Consider the following 20,575-nt stretch of genomic DNA (forward strand, 5'->3'; position numbering starts at 1 on the left):
GAACGGACAGAAGAGCTGTGGTAATTAGACTTACTTCATGTCCCATAGCGTGGTGGAGAAAGGACGCTCCACGCAGCTTCATCCTGAGGCCACTGTATCACATGCAGTACGTCTCCAGTGCAGAATATAATGCACACATCATCACTTACTCCAACTGTTTCTCCGCCTCTTGGATTCTCTTCACCACCCCGCTGAGCTCTGGTACGACAGTGGCATGGAGAAACTGTAGATTTGTCACGGCCTGTCAGCATTCATGAAGGAGAGCTCACACAAAGCAATGGAAAAGTGCGTCTTACTGTAGGCCACGGCATTGTGGCGTTTGACGTGTTTTGCCCGTCTGTACACACGTAGTGCATTTCACTTGTGTGACATCTGAGCCCTGCGATGGGTTCCCTTACGAGCAGCCTGAGGCGATAGCTTCTCTAGGATTGTCGTAGCGATCGCTGCGGACTTCTCAACGGTTTGAGGATCAGGAACCTAAGGGCACATCGATTGTTTGGACGGCTACAGACAGCGACACTGCGAAGTCACCTTATGCACGTCCGTTCTCGCCATAAACGTACGAAGAGCGGCAGCTCTCTCCCACCCAACAGTGTCGGCAGCGACGCTATGCTTAAGGCTTCTCAGAAAGTCGATAGCCGAGCGAAGTTTTTCCTCGACTTCAGCTCGTGCCTCCTGAAGTTGGGAGTTGACAGTTTCCATGAAACTCACGGAAGCCGTTCTAGGCTGGGTGTGAGCCCCTTCGATTTGTCCCAGAATCTGGTACAGGGTTTTAGATGGCAAAAATGCCTGGACATTCTCTCTGCTTGAAACTGCAACGGAGTGAACATGGGGCAAAAAACGCGAACGATGCTGCCCAACCTTTGTCATTCTCTAGAAGAACTGTTCGGAGGGGCAGCACAGCCTGTAGAGCCTTTTCAGCCGGAAATCGCAACTGATTCGCATGTTCTCCCAAGCGCGACCCTCCTTCGACATTTGTGAGGACGTGAATGCCTGCAATGACCTGTTGCCCAGGCGAGTGTCAACTTGCTCTTCCTGTCATTAGCTGCCGGTCATGACCTCACCTGTTCGAGTTTACGGCGCATCACAGCGAAAATGCCCATGAGATCTGAAAAGGAACTACACTAGGTATAAACCCCAGTGGCTAAGGAACTACTTACCGGCCCGATGGGTTCCAACGGGAGGGGCACACAGGAGTGCCATCACGTGCTTCACATGTGAGGACAGCCACTGACTGGGATACCCGCGAGTACACGTACTCTTCAACACAGCGTCAACGGGACTTACATCAGGGTGGAAACGTAACCAAACTGGACTGTAGCAGAGGTACCTTCACCGACAAACTGGCCCAGCTGTGGAAGTTTATCTTGCAGTTCTTTTATGTAGACAGCGAGGCCTGTAAACAACCAAGCATTGCTTGCCTCTATCTGGCTAGATTCGTGACCAATGTTGAGGCGAACTCACCAGAAAGCGGTTCGTATAAAGGTGACTGGAGAAGGGGCAAAGCTGCGTGGTTGCCTGCCTCTGCTTGCCCAAGTTTCTCCGCATAACACAAGCGGGCGAAGCACATGGCAACACCGAAAACAGAGTATGCCCGAATCCGCATCTTCTTACAAGGAGGTTTTCGATAAAAGGCTACGAACCGTCTACCAGGGCTCCCAAAGGTCGTTTCTCCAGAGATGTCTTGCCCCAGAACTGCATGCAATCTGGGCTTCACTTGTGTGTACGTACAGTTGATGCACGGGAGCCGGGAACCATCTTCCCGATTAACAGGAGACCCAGCTGTTCTGAGCATTTCCGAATCTTGCCACACTGCCGAAAGACCTGTCGCAATACTAGTCAAGTGTGTTACTTACGGCAGAGGGGTATTTTTCGTACCCAGCCATAAGCCTTCACATTTACGCCTGACCAATGCCTGGCGAACTGTGAGAAGTGCACACCGTAATGGCGAAATCTGTCCTTGGCGTCCCGTGAATGACAGCCCGCCACTCAAAAGATAAAATTTGCCAAACACGTGCTCCACCTGTCTACCAGGGGACGCTTCAATTTTGGTACCATAATTGAACCCTGCCTCGCTTTTGTGCAGATAAAAAACTCTTTTCTCGCGTTCCCTTGCCGCGGTCTGCAAATCGGTGTCCGTAAGATAAAGCGGCACGACATGGGAGATGTACCACCTGTGAGCAGTTGAGCTGGGCTTTGTCAGGTACGCCTTGACCGTTGAGTGTCCAAATTTCGTAGACGACACCACGGACAACCCCGTTCCTGACGCAAGCAGCTGTGGCTTCTCAATACCGTATAGTGCACACTACAGATATGGTCACCTGAAGTCAATTTCCTTTGCACAAACACGGACTAGAGTGAACTCGGTGTCTTTATGCTGCGTTAGAACCGTCTCATAGTTGTGTGCACGGACTCTTCGCCGTGAATATCGCCACGTAACTTCCCCAGAAGCGTTTGATGTACTTTGACAGATCCATCACCATCAGAATGGTCGCACGCAGATCTTTGATTATATGAAGTGATCTCATAGTGCGTTCTTAGCCAAGAAAGGCCTTTCCAGTTTGCTGCAAGGCCTGAAGTTTCCTCATCACCACTACACAACCGCCGCAGGCGCGCGTCCCGACGTTGTTTCCCCTTTACGGGGAACCTTGACGTTACCAAGTAGATCATCGACGCTGGCGCTTCCACTGATCACCCAGTCTCTACCCCTCTTATTTTTCTTCTCGTTCGTGTCTGCGCTAGTTGTCACATGGAAGGCATCAGCCCGCAGTTTCGTACTCGTGGCACACGGGGCCACAATGATCGAGTGAACGGCAGGTTTCGAAATGTCAGCTGTTGACACTTTACTGTTTGACGAGCCCACGCGGCCTGCAGCACTCTCAGCCAACTCACGTTGTTTCTTGGCTTTCTTCTGTGCCGCTTTATCCTGCGCAAGCTTCTCAAGTCGAACTTTCAGTTTCTCCTGTTCCTCTTCTGTCGGCAAAAGAGGTATCAAATCTTCAATCGGATCATACGGATGACCGCAGATTAGGCACAGTCGCCGACCAGCACAGGCCTCTCCAGAAGCCTTCTCTTTCCCAGAGTTTACCTCGCTTGCAGCCATTTCCTGTTGGAGCCGCGCACAAGATGAGAGACCCACGCAACAGTGAAGCGAAATATCAGAAGAGCTACAGCCTATGCGTCAAACAACAACCTTCAATCATAGGTGATGTCACTACAATACATTAGCGCTTACCGGAGTTGTGCGAGATGCCTTGTGGCTGCCAGACGAGATGGAACACGATGCTTGACTTGCTGGGGCTTCTACGGCAGCCGCTGCGTTAAGCGCCTTTGCCGAAATGACGCAGCCACAAGGCCATATAATGGAGGCCTTGATCCCACTACGGATGTCCACGCGAGAAATAGGGCAGACCAGGAAGTTAGTGGCCTCGTTGATCTGTCAATCCACACAACAGCACCCGAGCAACAATACCGTGAGGCAGCTAGAAAAACGAATGCCAGCAATTACGGAAGCTGTCCTCGCTGATGTGTTAGGAATCAGGAAACACAAGCAAAAGCCTTACCTCCGCCTTGCATTGCTTGATGTCCTTCATGGAGGTAATGTGCTTCATATGTGGGGGAAGTGCTTTTTGGACAAGCTTGGTCAACACTGCCTCTTTGTTGTACAGCCGTCCCAATCTGCAGGTAACTATTGGCGGCCGCAGCGGCTCCTGTGGAGACACAAGGAAATAATCACGGAGTGAAATCTCCCGATGAGCAAATATGTGCCAGATGAACACTTCTACTTCCCGACGTTTTTTCAAAAATGAGCAATGCCCGCATGTGCGTCTCCACACGAAAACCGTGCTAGCAATCGTGAAGTTTATTCCCAGTAAATTCATTGCGAAGACCCACCTGCGACAACGCACACGTAGAAAGCTGTAAGTCTCTGGACTCGTTCCGGCCAAACCGTTCATCGCTCTCGCGGACTTGAGTATTCGGGACGTAGCCCATGCCTCCCAAGTTCCGTAGGAACTTGTATCCTTTCGTCTTGACCATGTCAGCCCGTGTAGGAACCGAGCCGCCGTCTCCTCCCATATTGACTAGGCTTTAAAAAATAAATGGATATTTGCAGACTCGATCTTTTTGCGTGACCATCCGCTCGCCAGACCCTGTAAAAAGGAGAGGCTTTGTTTACCGAACTGTTTTTTCGTGTTCGCCTGTCCAGATTCTTCCAGAGCGCGCAGGGTACACTTCCCCTGTCCACCCCCGCAGAGAAACGGGACCTTCCGAAAAGGTAAGATGTCGGAGTATCTCACTCACAAAACAAAGTAGCCGACAGTTAAACATACAACCGAAATCTACGCTGAACATTCATGTGGTCTGCTGGCGCCGTCACGGCTGGCAGCTAAGCTGTTTCTCAACGTTTGCCGACCAGTGCTAGAGCCATAGTGGCACAAATTTGCAAACCGCCTCGCTGGGAAAGCAACAAACATGACGGCTGACAAGATCGTCCCTCGAGTAGTGACTTCGTGGTGCGCTACAGAAACCAATCATGTTTAATGGTCGGAAGAAAACGGTGTCTTTGGCATGCACTGCAGCGGGCATGCACGTGTCAAAAATCAAAACCGAGGAGCCAGTCGTCCGTGAACTCGCTGTGTTCATCGTCCCAATCCGAGAGACACCTGCTTCACTTTTTATAATTATGCAATTCTGCTTTGCTTCCATTGTATGTTAGAGAGCCAGAAAGCGATGCTATCACCTGAAAGGGGAAACGCTTTTTTTGAACCGAAAAAGGCTGTCCTTTTACCGCCGATGGTTGGTCGGCTCGGGCCCTACATTGCTGTCACTCTTTGGGAGCGCATCCGAGGCTTCTCGAAAGATATTATCCACAGTTTTGTTTACTTCTACATTCGAAGCTTTAAGACCACTTTGGAAAAGGCCCGGTCCGGCACTCAAGGAAGTGGACGCAAATTATCCAGGGTGTACCCAAATCAAAATGTATTGGCTGTGTCTCGTATACAGAGAAATACGCCTTCCCCGCTTCCACACAGAGCAGTATCTAACTCTTCTCACACTTTTTTCCGCTGTACTCTAAAGAGGAAGGACGTTTATTATCATAAGGAGTGCGTTCGGTAACCGAAGCATACTAGATATCCAATCTTTCATTTTACAAGGAAAACCTGAGGGGCTGCGTAGCTCATCTGCCCTAGCTTCGGTCTGCTGACAAGGAATTTGCTTGTCTGTTGCATGTTCGAAACAGGTACAGCACTCTATTCTTCAGCTGGTACTTGCTACCACCTCGGCGGACTGATCACAGTTGTACAGTACACTTTTCTCAGGTCAATACATTTTAAGCTTCGTCTCTCATTTACCATTTTTCCCTTCGAAAGAAAATGTCGATGCTGTCAGTTCGCACACATCTGCAGAACCACGTGTACGGTCCCTCCCAGACACAATGTACTGCACTTCTGCACCCCAACTCAACAATTTTTTGTGAACATAGGCTGCGTGGCTCGGCACCGTACACGAACTGAGTGAGAACAGAAATCGAGAAAAACCTGCGATTTTCCAAGACCATGCCACGAAAGTCGTTGTCACCTATTGTCTTCATTGCTCTGTCCCCTCCGAATCTTGCTACTTCTTTGGAGGTGGTAAACCTTTCTTCTTTCCCAGCAACAACGGAGCTTTCTTCTGCCCGAAAGGCGGGCCTTTCTTCTCTCCTAAAGGCGGCGGAGGTGGGCCCTTCTTCTCTCCTAAAGGCGGCGGAGGTGGGCCCTTCTTCTCTCCTAAAGGCGGCGGAGGCGGGCCTTTCTTCTCTCCCGATTCCGCCGGCTCTGTCTTTGCCTGAGGAGGGGAAGGAGGCTCCTTTCCGGCCACTGGAGCCTTTCCGGCGTCTCCTGTCTTGGGCACCTCCGCCAGTTTATCTTCGCTCGCCTCGGCGCTCGGCTGCGCAGTCGCGGGCAGAGGAGCCTGCCGACCTCTAAGCAGTTCCTCGGCCCTCAACCAAGGCGCATCTCTCTGGAGCTGTCTTCGCCGTCTCTCTTGAAGGTCGTGTTGCCGAGGCGTCATGTCTTCCGGCCTGCGGACGTCCTCCACTTTCGCGCCCCCGGCACGAAGGAGTTCGACGAGGCGGAACGCGAGCTGGCCGGCGACCTTCCAACCCGTCTCGATATCTTGGCGCTCCTGCTGGCTGGCCGCTGCCAAGCGGAGCTCGGACTGTTTGGCGACGGCGTTTCGTATCTGGAAGAATCTCTCCCAGAGGTGTGCGAGAAGCTCTGCTGGAGTGTACCCCTTCTTCGTCTTGCGCACAAAGAGTTGCGGGTTGCAGTGGCGAAGCAGGATTTCGCCAATGTGGTTCGCCTCTGTCAGGCGCCGCAAGATCTCTCGCGGAAAGATCAAGAGATCCGGTGCCAGGCGCGAGACGACCGGAATCCGGTCCTCTACGCGGTCCGTGACGTGTAAGTACCCCGCACCCTTGTTGTAAACGTTGGCAGCTAAGCTCGAGAGGTTGAAGCCCATGACGACATTCGCTGCGAGGTCTTGGCGCGGATCGAGAGGCTCAAACTGGACCTCGACGGTTCGACAGACCCCCGTGGCTAGCGCATGCAAGACTGTCATCTTCTCTCTGTCGCCTACCATGTTGGGGTCTGCGCCCCGGTCCAACAGGAGCTGGACCATATCTCGCTGAAGGGCGTACGCCGCGAGCATCAGTGGCGTCTCTCCCCGCTCCGTTTTCACGTTTACATCGGTCCCGCAGGCAGTTCCGAGCGCCGCGCTCCCCTCGGTCTTTCCGTCCTCTCCAGCGTTCGCGTAAACGCGGGGGATCCGCGGTGAGAGCAGCTCGAGGACCGTCTGCACGTCTCCACTTGCACAGGCCAGGTGGAGGGGCACGGCGCCTTCGCCGTTCATTTTGTTCACGCTCCAGCCACTGCGAATCAGCTGGCGGCACAGCTCTGTCTTCCCCCTGGCTGCTGCAAAGTGGAGGGGTCCGTTCAGCCCCAGGATGCGGTGCGTGCACGCGAGCATGAACTGCTCTTTCGTCGTCGAGGCTTTCCCGCGCGCGTCTCGCCGCGAACACTCCTGCATAAACAGCCGGAGAATTTCGGCCTGGTCTCTGTCTGCTCGGTCTGCCTCTTCAGAACGCATGTAGATCCCGTCCGTTTCCGCGTCGCCGCGGCCGCTGTCTCGGGTCCGGCCGGACCCGCTCCTGTCTATCCGATCCGCGGCCCTCTGCTCGCTGGAGCGGCCTTCGACGTCCAAGCCTTTTGCGCTTCCCGCCGCCGGGCGCACCCCTTGCGGCAGCGGCATCGCTGCCATCGCGACGAGGGGCGTCACGCCCAGTTCGTTTCCGCGAAGAAAATCAAATCCTGCGTCAAGCAGCCTGCACAGCCGGAAACGCGGGAGCAAGCAGAAGACTTGAGTGTCGAGAGAGAGGTCTCGGAAACGCGGACCGGCAACGCAGCATTGAAAGAGCGCTCACAGAGCCTTTCTTCTGAAGACTGGTTCTCGACGACCGTCCAGGGGCGGGACACACGGAAAGAAACGGTTGCGTGAAGGAGAGCAAGGGAAGAAAACAAAACAGGAGACAGAGGACGGGAAGGAGAGCCGCAGTGGAGAAACAGACGAGACACAGATCCATCGCGACCTCGCAACTCATCTCTTGAAATGTGACCTTGTGCACGTGCGCAAATTTTTTTGGGTTGTCCCCTGCTTGCTAGCGAGATGCACCTGCAGTTACTTCGCGATTCTCCTCTCGCGTCCCCACCCTCTGCGCCTCTCTTTTTGCAGCGGTGGAGTCTTCGAGTCGTGCAAATGAAGAACACTCACACAGTTACGCCCCTCAGCGATTTGGCAAATGCGTGGTGGCCCTCCTTCCCATACACAAAGCTATGATGTGTATTTTTTGGATATCCGGCAGATCGACGCACACAAGAAACGATGTTCGGACTCCTCCCCCTCTACACGGATCTGCAGCCCTAGTATCCGAAAGCCCTGTGCACAGTCTGGAATACCAAAAGTTGGATGAAGAGCGCCTGTCCCCTTACTTTCGGACGAGCGGCAAGCGCGACTGAGACGCCGCAATCGCCATGATGGAGAGACCCGTCGCCAGGTGGTGCACGTCGTTGAACGCAGAAAGGATTTCGAGCGACATGAGGCAGTGGAGGCCTAGGCGCGCAATCGCGGTTGCCAGACGGAACGGGTCCTTTTCGACAAGACGGCGGAGAGTCTGAAGGCGAAACAGGGAAAAGACAAGGCATACGGGTTCCACGAAAGTCTTCCCTTTCTGCTTCCGATGTGTGTCCCCCGCCAGCCCTCTGCGTTCTTCCCCCCCTCCTCCGCCCGCGTTCTCCGGTTGCCTCCCCGCGCACCTTGTCGCTGTCCGTGTGCCGCCCCAGCACGTGCCGGAAGTAGCTGAAGATGACGCCGACGGTGGGGAGTTTGTAGGAGACGACCGCGGGCGGCGTGGCGACGTTCAGCGCGGCTGCGTACATGCGGAGTTGCTGCAAGGCCGTGAGGGCGAGGACGCTTCTCGGCCCGCAGCAGACGACCGCGTTCCAGAGCGACGCGTACATGGGCTCGAGGATGAAGCCGCCCGGGAGCCCCACGCCGCGTCTCGACAGCTTGTCCACCATCGAGGCCGCGAAGCTGATCTGCGCCAGCTGGTTGTACAAGTGGATCTTCTCCCGGTGGCAGATCGGCAAGACGGCCTCGGCGGCGATCACGGCGCGGCGGATGCACACGAGGGCCTGCGGGACGTCTTGCCCGGGGTTCCGGAAGAGAAGACCCGCGGCGATCACTTGTGCGTTGTAGAGCATAAAGTTGTTCGGGTGGAGGCGCGAGCTGAAGCGCCGAATGATGTCCACGTAGATCTTCCGCGCAGGCAGCGTCTCGCCCTTCACGAGGCGTCTCTCAGCCTTCTTGGCGAGCTGCGCGACTTCGCGCTCGATCGTGTCGCACTGCACCGCGAGCAGATCCGAGGCGTTGCCGCACGCCGCGCACTGCCACCGCTCCTCTTCTGAGCCGTCGGTGTCGTCGTCGAGAGTCGAACTCTTGCGCCGCGCCTTGGGCTTCTCGAACGCGCTCTCCAGCAGAGCGATTTTCCTCGCGACTTGGGCGCCGCCGACGCCGTACGCGACCAGGCGCTTCTGGAGCGCCGGCGACTTGAACGGCGCGCAGTAGCCGCGGAGACAGACCCCGCACCGGACGCCTCTGAGCATGCGGCCGCCCTCGGTGGGGTCCGAGCAGCGCACGCAGCCGCAGCCGAAAACCCGCGGGAGGGCGTCGAGTCCCTTTCGAGCGACGGTCGGCGCGAAGAGGTCCTCGACCATTGAGATGCAGAGACGCCCGCCGACGGGGATGTGGCAGAGCGCCCGGACGGAGACGTAGCCGTCTTCGTCGAGGTTGTACGTGCAGGTGGGCACGCAGCTGTGCTGGAAGTTCGCGAGGCCGCGCGAGAAGACGAGGCCGACGCTCGCGTCCGGGTCTCTGCGCTGCACCGCCGCGGAGGGCGACGTGCTCCGCACAAACGGCGAGTACTGGCTGACGAGGAGCGTGAGGCGCCGCAGTTCGCGGTGCTGGAGGAAGCAGTAGAAACCCGGGGGGAAGTCTTTCTCGAGGCGTCGCGCCAGCGTGGTCACCTTCCTGTACAGCTCGGGCTGGCCGATCTGGACGCTCGCCTCGTGCGACTGCAGCTCGCCGAGCACGTCGAACAGGGTGTCTTTCTCGGGTCGGACGATTTCCCGCTCTAGCCCCGCGCGCAGGAGCACGCGGCAGACGTGGAGGACGACTGTGACGCTCAGGTCTGCCTCGCGGGCGGCCGCCATGATCATCGGCAGCAGCGCGCACTCGCGCGAGTGGACCCGGACGTTGTGCATCAGACAGTCCCAGGAGCAGAAGACGAAGGGACAGGCGTGGGGCGAGACAGGGCAGGAGAAGCCCCGGTCGGAAACCGGCCGTTCGCGGAGACAGTGGAAGCAGGTCGTGAAGATCTGGCCGCCTTCCTCGAGAGTCAGAGGCGTGCAGACGTACGGCAGTTCGCGGAAGACGAGCTGACCGGGCTCAATCGCCACTTCCGCAATGCACAGCGTTTGCTCCGCCTGCTTGACGACGATGAACGGCGGGCGCTGGAGAGCGCCGCAGCGGCCAATCTCGGCGGCGAGCGCCTGCGGCGTCGGATCCGCAAGCGCTGAGCAGGAGCTCAGCGCTTGCGGATCCGACGCGCGCGCACGCGAGAAGTACGTGTCGCCGGCTCCGTACGGCCTGGCGGTCGTGTGGCAGGAGGCGAATCGCGCCGAGTCGAAGAGCGCAGCTTTGTACAGGTGGGGAATGCACGTCACTTCTGCGAGGCGCTCCTCCTCGGCCGCCCTCAGAGACCGAACCAGCATCCGGTTCTCGGGCACGCAAAACAGCGCGCCCCAGTAGAACTCGATTGCCTTGGTGAACTTTTTCTGCTCGAGACTCACGTCTGCTGCGAGAATGTACAGGTCGGCCTGGCTCGGAAACGCGTCCAGGTAGTAGTCGAGCAGCGCCTCGGCGTCGCTGTACTGTTGCCTCCCCAACAGCTTCGGAATGGTGGAACGGAGCAGATCCAGTTCTCTCTCGTCTTTTCGCCGTTCCTCTTCTTCACTCGCCTCTATCTTCTTGACCATTTCGCTGCGCAACGCACTGCCCGGGCGCTCGCGAGCTGCGACGCCCGCGGGGCTCTCTTCGCTGTCGGCGCGCGCGATCGCCTGGCGCCTGCCGGCCGGCCCCTTCGTCGCTGGACCCGCCACACGCGAGACAGCGATGGTTTGGTCCTCGGCGACGCTCGTGCGGAGCTCGCCGCTCGGATGCCACTCGCTTCCCGCCTGAGCGCGTCCACTGTCTCCGCTCGGTCGCCTTTGGGCTCCGGGAGGGAGGCGCTCGAGGCGAGCGATCCCGCGAACCGCAGTTTTGCCGCCGACCGGAAAGAAGCTCTTCGGGCTTCTCGCCTGGGGATCCGCCTCCGCGCGCTCTGGGATCTCGCTCGAGGCGTCGGCGGGTGTCCCGTCGCCGCGACTCGGGCGCCTGCGTCGGAACAGATCTGCCTGCGTCGCCGCGTCGGCGGTGGCGAGACAAAAGTTCGCGTCGTCGACCCGCGAGGCCTTGAAGGCCCCAACGAGCATTTTTTCGAACATCTTGGAGGAGAGAGGGCCGGAAGACGCACGCCAACGGGCAAGAAGGAAAAGGCGCACGAGTGGGAACGGATCCCAAGGACGACGCCTGAGGAAACAGCGGAATGAGCCGAACACGGGGGACAACGGCGAAGACGGCGAAGGAGAAGTGGAGAATGGAGGAGAGAAGAGATGTCCGCGTCGCCGTACCCGGTGAGTTGAAGCGCTCCAGAAGAGAAAGGAGAGGCGCAGAAGAGGCGACGAGCGAAGGTCACATGGAGGAGCAACGGCGGCCAGAAGGGAGGCAGACCGCGCTATAAGGGGTTCCTTTTACCATGGCACACATGTTCGCTTTGATTCGCAGAAAATCGCGGGAAAGCCGTGGCGAACTTGCAAGCGCCGCAACCAAATTGGTCTTTCGAATTGCCACAGGAGATGCGCGCAGTCGCAGGCTCTCGATTCCACGATCCAACGGTTAGTAACCACTTACGCCCCTCGGATACAAACACTTTGAACACTTAAAAAACTGAGACACGGGAACTCAGGGAGAGCGGGCAGGAAACAAACACACGACTAGAGACTCGAGAGAGAATCGAAGACTCTACGAGACACGCGAAGCCATGAGGAACAAGCGAGTAGTGACTTGCCACGGGAACGGCGCAAAGCACAGATGATGGACAAACATGCCCGAGTCCAGAGACAGGAGTCAACGATTGAAAACGGTGGAGTAAAGGCCAATAAGGAGAAGGAACAGGAACCAAGGAAAGGAAGAACTACTTCGAACTCGAAACTGGGGAAAGCGCGATGATCCCAGACGGCCATCGAGCGGAGCTACCTGCGAGAGGGAAAACCCTGTCCTGTTAAGAAGTCCCGTTACACCGTGAATTGCCCCATGGACGCGTCGGTTGCAGGGGAAGACATTTTCCCCTAAGAGTTGTAGAACACAAAATCCACGAAACTCCGACAGAACCGACGGCAGGAAGCGATGCAGTGTGCAGACCGTTCCGCCGGGATGGGCGGTTTCGGCAAAAATAGCGCAACGCCAAACAGAGCACGCGGACGGGGTGTCTTTCTGCTGCCTTCCCCGGCAAACACCGAAGCTATTTTGATTTCCCTTTTCTGACGAAAGACAAAAAGATGTGACTCGTGGTCCCGGAGAATTGCCTCGCACGAGACGTCGAGGCGTCCACCCCCCCGTTCTCACGCAGCTCCGCACAGGAGCAAGACCGCTCGCTTCTTGAAGCCGCAGCGCCTGTAAGCCTCAACGAACTGCCACGAACACAAACCATGCTGCTGTTCCTCTCTGCCGCAACGAACTTACTCTGTACTTCACCTCGCTTCTCTCATAGAAAAGGAAAACGGTTCCAGTGACATTTTATGTTGACCGCGGGACTGGGGGCGGAAACCTCCAACGAGCAGCCTGCTTAGCTTAGTTGGTAGAGCATCCGCCTAGTAAGCGGAAGGTCGTCGGTTCGACTCCGGCAGTAGGCTCTGTTTTGGAATGTTATTCTTTCACTTTTTTGGGTCTTTCCGAAGGCGAAGAACTCTGTACTCCGTTCCAAGCTTCTCTGCCTGCTACTCGACTTCTCAACTGGAACCTTCTCTCTCTGGAGCCTGTCCAGAGAACTCGGAAAAACACGCACACTGCTCGCCGGCTCCGCCCGCTGGCGCGACACAGTGCTCTACGGCTTCCTCTGTCGCGTCCCAGTTTACCCGCGAAAGTGGATGCTCTCGAACACGTTTGTCTGAAGATTGTTTAGAGGAAAACGCCGCGGAAAACCGAAGGCGTTCGCCCGTCGAAACTGCGCGAATCAAATCCAAGGGTTTTTCAGCCCGGACAAAGTTCCAGGGTAATCCGCGTGATATCTTTGTTTGCAATTTTTGACCTGGCAGAACCCAGCGAATACGCCCATCTGTCAACGTCTGCAATACGAGACTTCACCTAGACGCATACCCTTAACCTCCGGAGGATCATTCCGTTAGAATTGTGAGGACCGGGTAGGTGTTTTCGTCGTTGACGCGTGGCCTGTATACCAAAAAGGTTTGTCAAGTAGCGGCACGGGAGAGAAGCTTCGATCCGTGGTCACTACCTGATTCTCCTGGCCTCTTTCGAGGCAAACAGATGCTTTACGCATGTTCGCTTGCGCAGTTTTCTGCTGCATCAAAATTGGGTGTTGCTCTCAATAATCCAGTTCTCCACACACGAGCTACTACACCAGAAACCGAACCAGCTGTTGTGTGCGCAGACACACGGGCACCGCCGGTGCACCATCTGAAGGTAACTTTCTCGCTTCTGGCCTGCCTCTCGGTTTTCGAAAGGTGTATGCGCCTCCTCCCTTTGAAGAACCGCTTCTTCCCTAGTCAGTATCAGTCTCCTGCTGGGGTGTTTGAGGGCCTGGCAAGCTTTGAGATTCAATCCTGTCTCAAAGATTACCACTCCCTGTACGATTCTACCGATCACACTGGCATCTAAGTGGTCGCTTTCTCTCGCATCTGTTTGGAAGACGAATATTCCGATTCGTTATGAGAGACAATTGGCGACGAAACGGGAATGACGACGCGAAACTTCCACGAAACTCACCCAGGCTGCTGCCTTCTGCGGTTTCGACGGTCCACGGCCTTGCCGAGTTCTTGCGATGAAGCATACTCAAAAGAGACAGCCGTTCCCCTCACAAACCTCTCTTTGCCAGATAGTTTTTGTTCTTAGATCGGCGCTGCTGCCGGGTAGCCGAGCGGCTGGGGAACAGGGGTAGAAACATGTGCCCTGAAGGCAAGCAAACATGGTCTGTCTCCGCCCCTCTGCTGGCGTTTAACCGAAGGAGACACAAAGTGAACGGGGGAAGACAAGAAGAGGACTCTTCGGAAGACAAAGCGACACAAAGACGGCCCACTGGGAGAGCGCTGGCAGCATCCACCTGTTGCCGCAAACACATGCCTACATTTTGCCTGCACATGCGCGCACGCCTCTCTCACGAGATCGGTATCTCTGTTTATTTTTGTTTTATGTTGGCATGGATACGGCCCCGTCTCCCCCTTCACGAAGATTTACCCATGTGCCGTGTGACATCCTGTACCTATTTCCTGGTTGAAGACGGATCACACTGGAGCCCCCGCGAATGACGACCCCCACACTCTGTAGTCATCTACGAGTGGACGCATCAACACGCGTCTCATTCCTGCGTTTCTGGATAAAATTTGACTCGCTGCGAACCTTCTGGTGGCCGGCATGGAACAGGCCTGCAGCGTTTTTCTTCGGTTGCGGCCAAATGCTTATCAAGCAAGGCAGAAGAAACGGTGGAGACATGATAGAGTGGGACCGCGGGGAAAAAAGCGGCCGACGCGAGAGCGCTGACTGATGTGTTTGTCTATTTCGAGGGCCCGGCCAATCCCCTGTCGGGACTGCCCCGTTGTCTCGGGCCAACAGCGGTTTTTCGATTCATCAGCAGCGTTACACAAACACTCGAGCGTGCGCGTTTGGGGGCCCAGAGCTCCCACAAAATGCACAAAAAATACATCAACGCGCAGCAAACACCTGAGACGACGCGAATACCTCCTACAGAGCTGTGCAGGCTCAGTGGAGCACTCTACGGCAACAGGTTTCTAGACACCTGCATGGTAGCATACATGCACTGATATGCATGCAGGCACACAAGCGAAGACTAAAGGTGCGAAAGTGGATGTCGCGAACCGCATGCACAGAACGGCAAATAGTCGCACAGAGACAGGGTATGTATGACGAGCGAAGTGGGAACAGAGAGAAACAGGTGTAGAGATAAAGGAGGCAAAGAGACACGAGTTTGAGATACGCGGACGTCCAGCTTGCTCACCGCTATCAAGATTTTCACTCTGAAGAAGTTTTTTCTCATATCGAGATGTGTGCAGGAGACCAGCTTCCTCTAATATCCCGGGCTCCCAGCTGTCTTAACACCAGGCAGACCCTCAGACTCTCTCCACACTCATGCTACGAGGACGTGGAGCCGGCTCCGGCTGCGCCAACCGCCGACCCCTTCTTTCTTCGAGAGCGCGTCTTCTTCGCCTTTGTCTTCTGAGAAAAGAAACGACACCAGATTCCTGTCTGGTGAAAAGAGCCCCCAAAACCGAAAGCGTGCAGAGAGCAAATACGGCGATCGAACGGAGACGCGTAGACGCGTTCGCTCACCACGAGAACTGCAGATTAAAGACCTAAGGACAGGACTCCGCAAACGTGTTTTGTGCCACAGCCTGCTACACAATGGAGTATTCTAAAAATGCCGTGAACAAGTACGGCATGCACATACACGCATGGAAACTCTGTCTCTCATACCGCTATATGCACGTATACAGCCAAATACTGGCATATATATGTATATATATATATATGTCCTGCTTTGTCTCCGTTCCCTTCTCTCTTCTTGGTAAGATAGGTGTATCTACACGTACGCATTGCGTTCTTGTCTTACCGGCAGGTTGACGATGGTTTTGTGTGTCTTTTTGCAGGAGAGAGGATTGACGCCTTTCCGCGCTTTCTTCCTGAGCCGAAAGACAAACATCAAAAAGGTGTCAAACAGATGCTGCACAGAAACAGAGGACTCTCGTGAAGACGAGACAAACCCGCTGAGACGGAGTCCCGAAAAAACGCAGCCTGGTCGATCTGTCTTTTCCTGAAGAAGCCGTTTTTTCCCTCCCCTGTTCCACTTTTGTTTGCAGCACGCGCTCCTCTACACATTTCTCCCTTTCATCCCTTTGCTTGTCTCGCTCTCGTCCTTCTGGTTACCCGCCGGTCTACGCGTGCATCTCTCTCTCTTTGTGCGTATACTTATCTGTTTAAATGATAGAGGTCTGTTACGTAGAGGCAGCTGCATACTGCCGCTCGCAGATACCTACACATATATAGTGTGTGATATGTATATATATGTCCATGTATCTGAATGCAAATGGAAGGGTTTGATGGACACACTTTACAATGTGTGTTCACAGAGCCCATCAAACTTACGGACGCACCGTGCAACACTGCCAGTTTCCCGCTTTTTCCCACTTGGTTTTCCTTACTTCTTTTTCTCTGTGCCACGGAGCGCCACGGACGGAGACGAGGTGCCGCCGGTGGGGCCGCCCGCGTTTTGCGCCTTGACTTTCCGCCGCGTTTCGTGGAAGAGACGCCGTTCCTCCTTCCCCATCCTCAGCTTCTTCCTTTCCTCCACTTTGTGTTTCTCGCGCGTCTTCGAAGTGGGAGGTTCCAGCTGCAGAATGCCGCCTTTGTACAGGAAGATGAGAGGAACGCCCGGAATTTGTCTGAAGCGAAAAGAGAGCGACACACGCCTCTTCCTGCCATATATGCCCTCGAAGCGGCGCTTGCCAAAACGAGACCCAAAACGAAACCGGAAGGGCTGTGTCGAACTCACACTCGGCAACGGATCCTGTCCCCTTTCTTCCCCGTCTTTCTCTCCCCTGTTCCCTCTCTCCCGGTCTCTCCCTCGCTTCTTTCCCAGGACCGTTCTCGACGTCTCGCCTCTGTCGCGGCTCTCTTTGTTCGCACTCCGCTTCTTCCTCGCCCCCCGTCGACACTTGCCTCAGCTTCTCCCGCAGCTGGCGGTCCTGTGTAGCTACACACAACTTGGACGGGTTTTTCTGCCCGACCACGCGGCAGATGCAGCGAAAGGCGTCCGCGCAGAAAACCGTGCCTCCAGCTGCCTCGTGGCTTTCCGCTTCTTTCCATCCGCGATCTTCCTTCTCGGAAGAAGAGACGCTTCTGGTTTTCTTGGAAAAGACGACGCCGAGTTGCTCCTCCTGTTGCCGAGCTCGGAAGGCGGCCAGAGCCGGGTGAAGCGAAAATTTCTCCCGCCGAGGCAAATCGGTCTCTTGGTCACTTGCGCCGTCTTCCGCGCTCTCCACTTGCCTCTCCGCCTCCTCCGACTCGCCGCTCTCTTCGTTTTCGCCGTTCTCTTCGTCTCTCTCCTCTCGCTCGTCCTTCGCTGGCAGCGACACCAGGTGCCGACGCGCGTCGTCGAGGTCGTGTCCACATTTGAAGCTGAGACAAGGAAACACTCCGAAGGAAACACCGCTCTCTCAAGACTCAAACACAAAAACTGGCATCCGCATCCACTTTGCAACCGGCGGATGACTCGCTTCCTAGCGCCTTGTGTCTACTCCAACCCCCACATATATTTACACATCGATATGCACTCACACACACACACCTACACAAACATACACATATATAAATATCTTTATATCTGATATATCTATATATATGTATATGTATGTATGTATGTATGTATTGGGACCTGAGCGTTGTGCAGTCTCACCGACGAAGGCGTTTGCATGCTGCTATGGCGCCGACGCTCTTCTCTCGAGGCAGCTGCCGAAGTTCGGTAACGATGCACGGCGTTACCACTGAAGAAGAGAAAATAGCCAGAAGGGGAAGACCCAGTTAAATTTACAGGGAGTCCAGAGATGAGCGCAGTCCACGCATCGACTCTCCGATGAAACCTCGTGTCACTACAGCTATTTCACATATATAGCTACATGTGCATATATGTTTACTTATGTCTACTTTTAAGCATAATCACAGATATACATATATATACGAATGCAAGCGCACCCGTACCTCTCCTTGTCTGTGTATCCACAACGACTTCCACAGGTGCGGAGAGAAACGGATAGCGTAAAACTGAGAGAGGAAGTGCATGTAGCGTAAATGCACAAATCCCTACACTGTTGTACACAGAGACGTAGCCACGAATACGCACAATCAAGGTGCCTCTCTTTACACATGCACAATATATATATATATATATATATATATATATATATATGCTTATATACGTATATGCATGCATGCGTTTGCGTGCATGTCTGTAAGCTGCAGGGGTTGAGAGCATGATGAGAGAGGTTTCGACAGAGGCAGATTTCGAGTGTGTGTCTACAAGTTCGGTTTTGGAGCGCACGCGTCTCGGCTGTTGCGTCAGGCTTACTTATTGTGCACGGCCCTCCGAGGAGGAGGGGAAGCCTGTCAGCGAGAGAGAGGCGATGCTTCAGCGCGGCAGTCAAGAACGTCCCGTCCACTGCAAAGAGGAAAAGAGAGGAACAGGAAGAGGAAGGAATCAGAAAGCCAAACCGAGAGACGAGCGGATGGCAACGAGAGAAAACCAAGAGAAAAGGAAGACGAGAAACAGCAAACGGAAAGAGAGCAATGGAGAACAAGTCAACAGACGTGACAGGTGGGGAGACGGCTAAGAGAGAAACGGGCGAAGGATGCCACGGAGGAGAGAGGAGGGAGGGAAGAAGCCGCAAAACAGACGGGCGTGAAAGACGCCGAAAAGATAAGAGAAAGAGCGACAGAGAGAAAGAGAGAGAAAGAAAAAGAGCGACAGAGAAAGAGAGAGAAAGAGACAGAGCGACAGAGAGAGAGAAAGAGAAAGAGCGACAGAGAGAGAGAAAGAGAAAGAGCGACAGAGAGAGAGACAGGGAAAGAGCGACAGAGCGATAGAGAAAGAGAGAAGAGTCGAAGCGAGGCATGTGGGCGTTTTACCGAGGACTTTGAAGGGCTCTTTGATGCCGAAACCGACGGAGTAGAAACGCATGACGCGTTTGAACTGTTTGCGGCGACTGATTTTCATTGTGGAAAAACAGGAAAACCCACTTGGGAAACCAGCGGCGAAAAGAGAGGCTCGCGGGCCAGAAGAATACACGAGAGAGAGAAAGAGAAAGAACGAGAGCGAAAGAGGAGAAGAGTAGGTAGAGGGGAAGAACAAACACTGGAAGGATTAGCGGCACTAGAAGAAAGCAACGGAGAGGTATTAGAAAACATAAAAAGAAAGTTGGTTGGGAGCGGTCTCTAGACGCTCAAACTCCTGCTTGGAAGAGACGAAAAAGAAAAAAGAGACGAATACTCGCACAGGAGAAAGGAAAGAAAAGGCAGACGGGGAAGAAAAGAAGGACAGGAACCTAAAAAGGAAAGGAAAGGCAGGCGAGGAAGAAAAGAAGGAAAAGAACCTGCGAGGAGGGACGAAGGAAAACACGAAGCGAGAAAAATGTGCGAGAGAGTTACCGACAGGGAGATTAAAAGGACAGAGACGTTTCCCAAAGAAGAGAGAAGAGAGAAGAAAGGAGTCGCTGGATGGATTGTTTTTCTGCCGCAGCGCGAGAAAAAAAAACGCGGCAATTCATGTTCGCCGCGTGCATGCGTTGGTGAGAGTGAAAAAAAATGTTTGCATGCAGCCCGCAAATGCGAAAAACGGAAAAGGAGCGCGTCCACCTTTCTCTCGCCTTTCTAGTTCTCCCTTTTCTCCCCTCAACTTCTTTTTTTGATGGCGCTTCCGTTTGAAGGTTTCGCTTCTCGTTCTCTCTTCTCGCGTGTCCCGTCGCAGTCCACCGCTGTCCTGTCGCTCTCTCTCTGTCTCGCTGTGGTGTTCTCGCTCTGTCTCGCTGCCGCTCTCCATCCTGTTTTTCCGACTCTTCTCGTGCCTCCCTCAGAGCACATGGAGACGAGCGACACTGCGGCGACTTCTGGCTCTCGTCGACGAGATCCAGCAGAAACGCTCAGAAATCGAGGACAGCCCAAGAGAAAAAAGAAACAGAAAACGAGGAAAAACGAGGAAGAGAACCAGGTAGCACAGGAAAAAAGCACGAGAAAGAAAAAACCAGAGAAAGATATGAGGACCTAGCAAACTTCCGCTTTTTGCTTGTCTTGGAAGAGGTAAGGAACGAGACAAGGCCGCGACTTCGCCTTCCTTTTGAGACCGTACAAAAACAAATCGACAGCCTCGGCTGACTGCTCTGCTCTTTCCGCATCCGTTTTGTTCCCCAAAGTTTACGAACAGGACCACGTCACCACGCCCAGATATATATATATATATATGTGCACAAATGTATGTATATCTGTGTAGATGTCTCTCTGTGTGGCGCGGCTTCCATCTCTGTGCGCATCCAAAAACGTCTACATAAATAGATCTATATTTCTTGCAGATGCCGTGAAGTACCTCCAGAGCAGAAAGTGTGTCTCTGTTTCCACGCGCACCAGCATCACTCTAGCCAGAGGGGAAGACGGGCGGCTGAAGACACTCTTCGAAAGTCGCCCCCAGTGCGGCAGTGAGGGACAGATGGAGCCGACGCAGCAATCTTTGACTGCCTACCACTGCGCCGGCTCCAACACAACAGACTGCCAGAAGGTGAACCTGACTGAGATCATGCCGACCTTCACATCGAGCTGGTGGACAAAGGACGAGCAGAACAGTAATGCACCGAAACTGGTGATTCCGGAAGACGGCTTTCCTTCCCAGGAAGAAACGATCGTATTGGGCTGCGAGCAAATAAAACCATCAAGTGCAAGGGAAACGCAAGGTGGTGAAAGCACTGCTGTTGAGCTGCCGACATGCAGCGTGAAGGTGACACTCAGTGCCCAGACCTCGGGTTCACAGGCCTCGAACGCTTCCTTCCTCGGATTGTTCCTGTTGGCTTTCATGTCCTCTATCATGGGCTCATAC

General features: G+C 54.6%; 4 protein-coding genes and 1 non-coding gene across 5 annotated transcripts; 1 reads left to right on the forward strand and 4 right to left on the reverse strand.

Annotated features, from left to right (window-relative positions):
* Positions 1–145: 145 nt before the first annotated feature.
* On the reverse strand, positions 146–870 carry NCLIV_043350 (conserved hypothetical protein; the record flags this gene model as incomplete). The annotated part of the gene is made up of 2 exons (XM_003881251.1): positions 146–241; positions 532–870. 2 exons carry the CDS (start codon positions 868–870, stop codon positions 146–148), a joined length of 435 nt encoding a protein of 144 aa, XP_003881300.1.
* A 1,723-nt stretch (positions 871–2,593) lies between these two features.
* NCLIV_043360 (zgc:55448, related) lies at positions 2,594–4,077 on the reverse strand (the record flags this gene model as incomplete). The annotated part of the gene is made up of 4 exons (XM_003881252.1): positions 2,594–3,106; positions 3,236–3,436; positions 3,564–3,710; positions 3,895–4,077. The coding sequence occupies 4 exons, from the start codon at positions 4,075–4,077 to the stop codon at positions 2,594–2,596; spliced, it is 1,044 nt and encodes a 347-aa protein (XP_003881301.1).
* Positions 4,078–5,616: 1,539 nt separating this feature from the next.
* On the reverse strand, positions 5,617–11,126 carry NCLIV_043370 (putative ankyrin repeat-containing protein, conserved; the record flags this gene model as incomplete). The annotated part of the gene is made up of 3 exons (XM_003881253.1): positions 5,617–7,363; positions 8,028–8,209; positions 8,352–11,126. The coding sequence occupies 3 exons, from the start codon at positions 11,124–11,126 to the stop codon at positions 5,617–5,619; spliced, it is 4,704 nt and encodes a 1,567-aa protein (XP_003881302.1).
* Positions 11,127–12,532: 1,406 nt separating this feature from the next.
* On the forward strand, positions 12,533–12,605 carry NCLIV_t110011. The gene has a single exon. It is a non-coding gene; the product is annotated as a tRNA-Thr (tRNA).
* Positions 12,606–15,075: 2,470 nt separating this feature from the next.
* NCLIV_043380 (u3 snoRNP protein, related) lies at positions 15,076–18,709 on the reverse strand (the record flags this gene model as incomplete). The annotated part of the gene is made up of 7 exons (XM_003881254.1): positions 15,076–15,159; positions 15,554–15,623; positions 16,143–16,382; positions 16,627–17,118; positions 17,396–17,483; positions 18,065–18,154; positions 18,622–18,709. 7 exons carry the CDS (start codon positions 18,707–18,709, stop codon positions 15,076–15,078), a joined length of 1,152 nt encoding a protein of 383 aa, XP_003881303.1.
* Between the last annotated feature and the right edge of the window lie 1,866 nt (positions 18,710–20,575).

Source organism: Neospora caninum, chromosome IX (assembly GCF_000208865.1).
Source record: "Neospora caninum Liverpool complete genome, chromosome IX".
In the NCBI taxonomy this organism is placed as follows: Eukaryota; Apicomplexa; class Conoidasida; order Eucoccidiorida; family Sarcocystidae; genus Neospora; species Neospora caninum.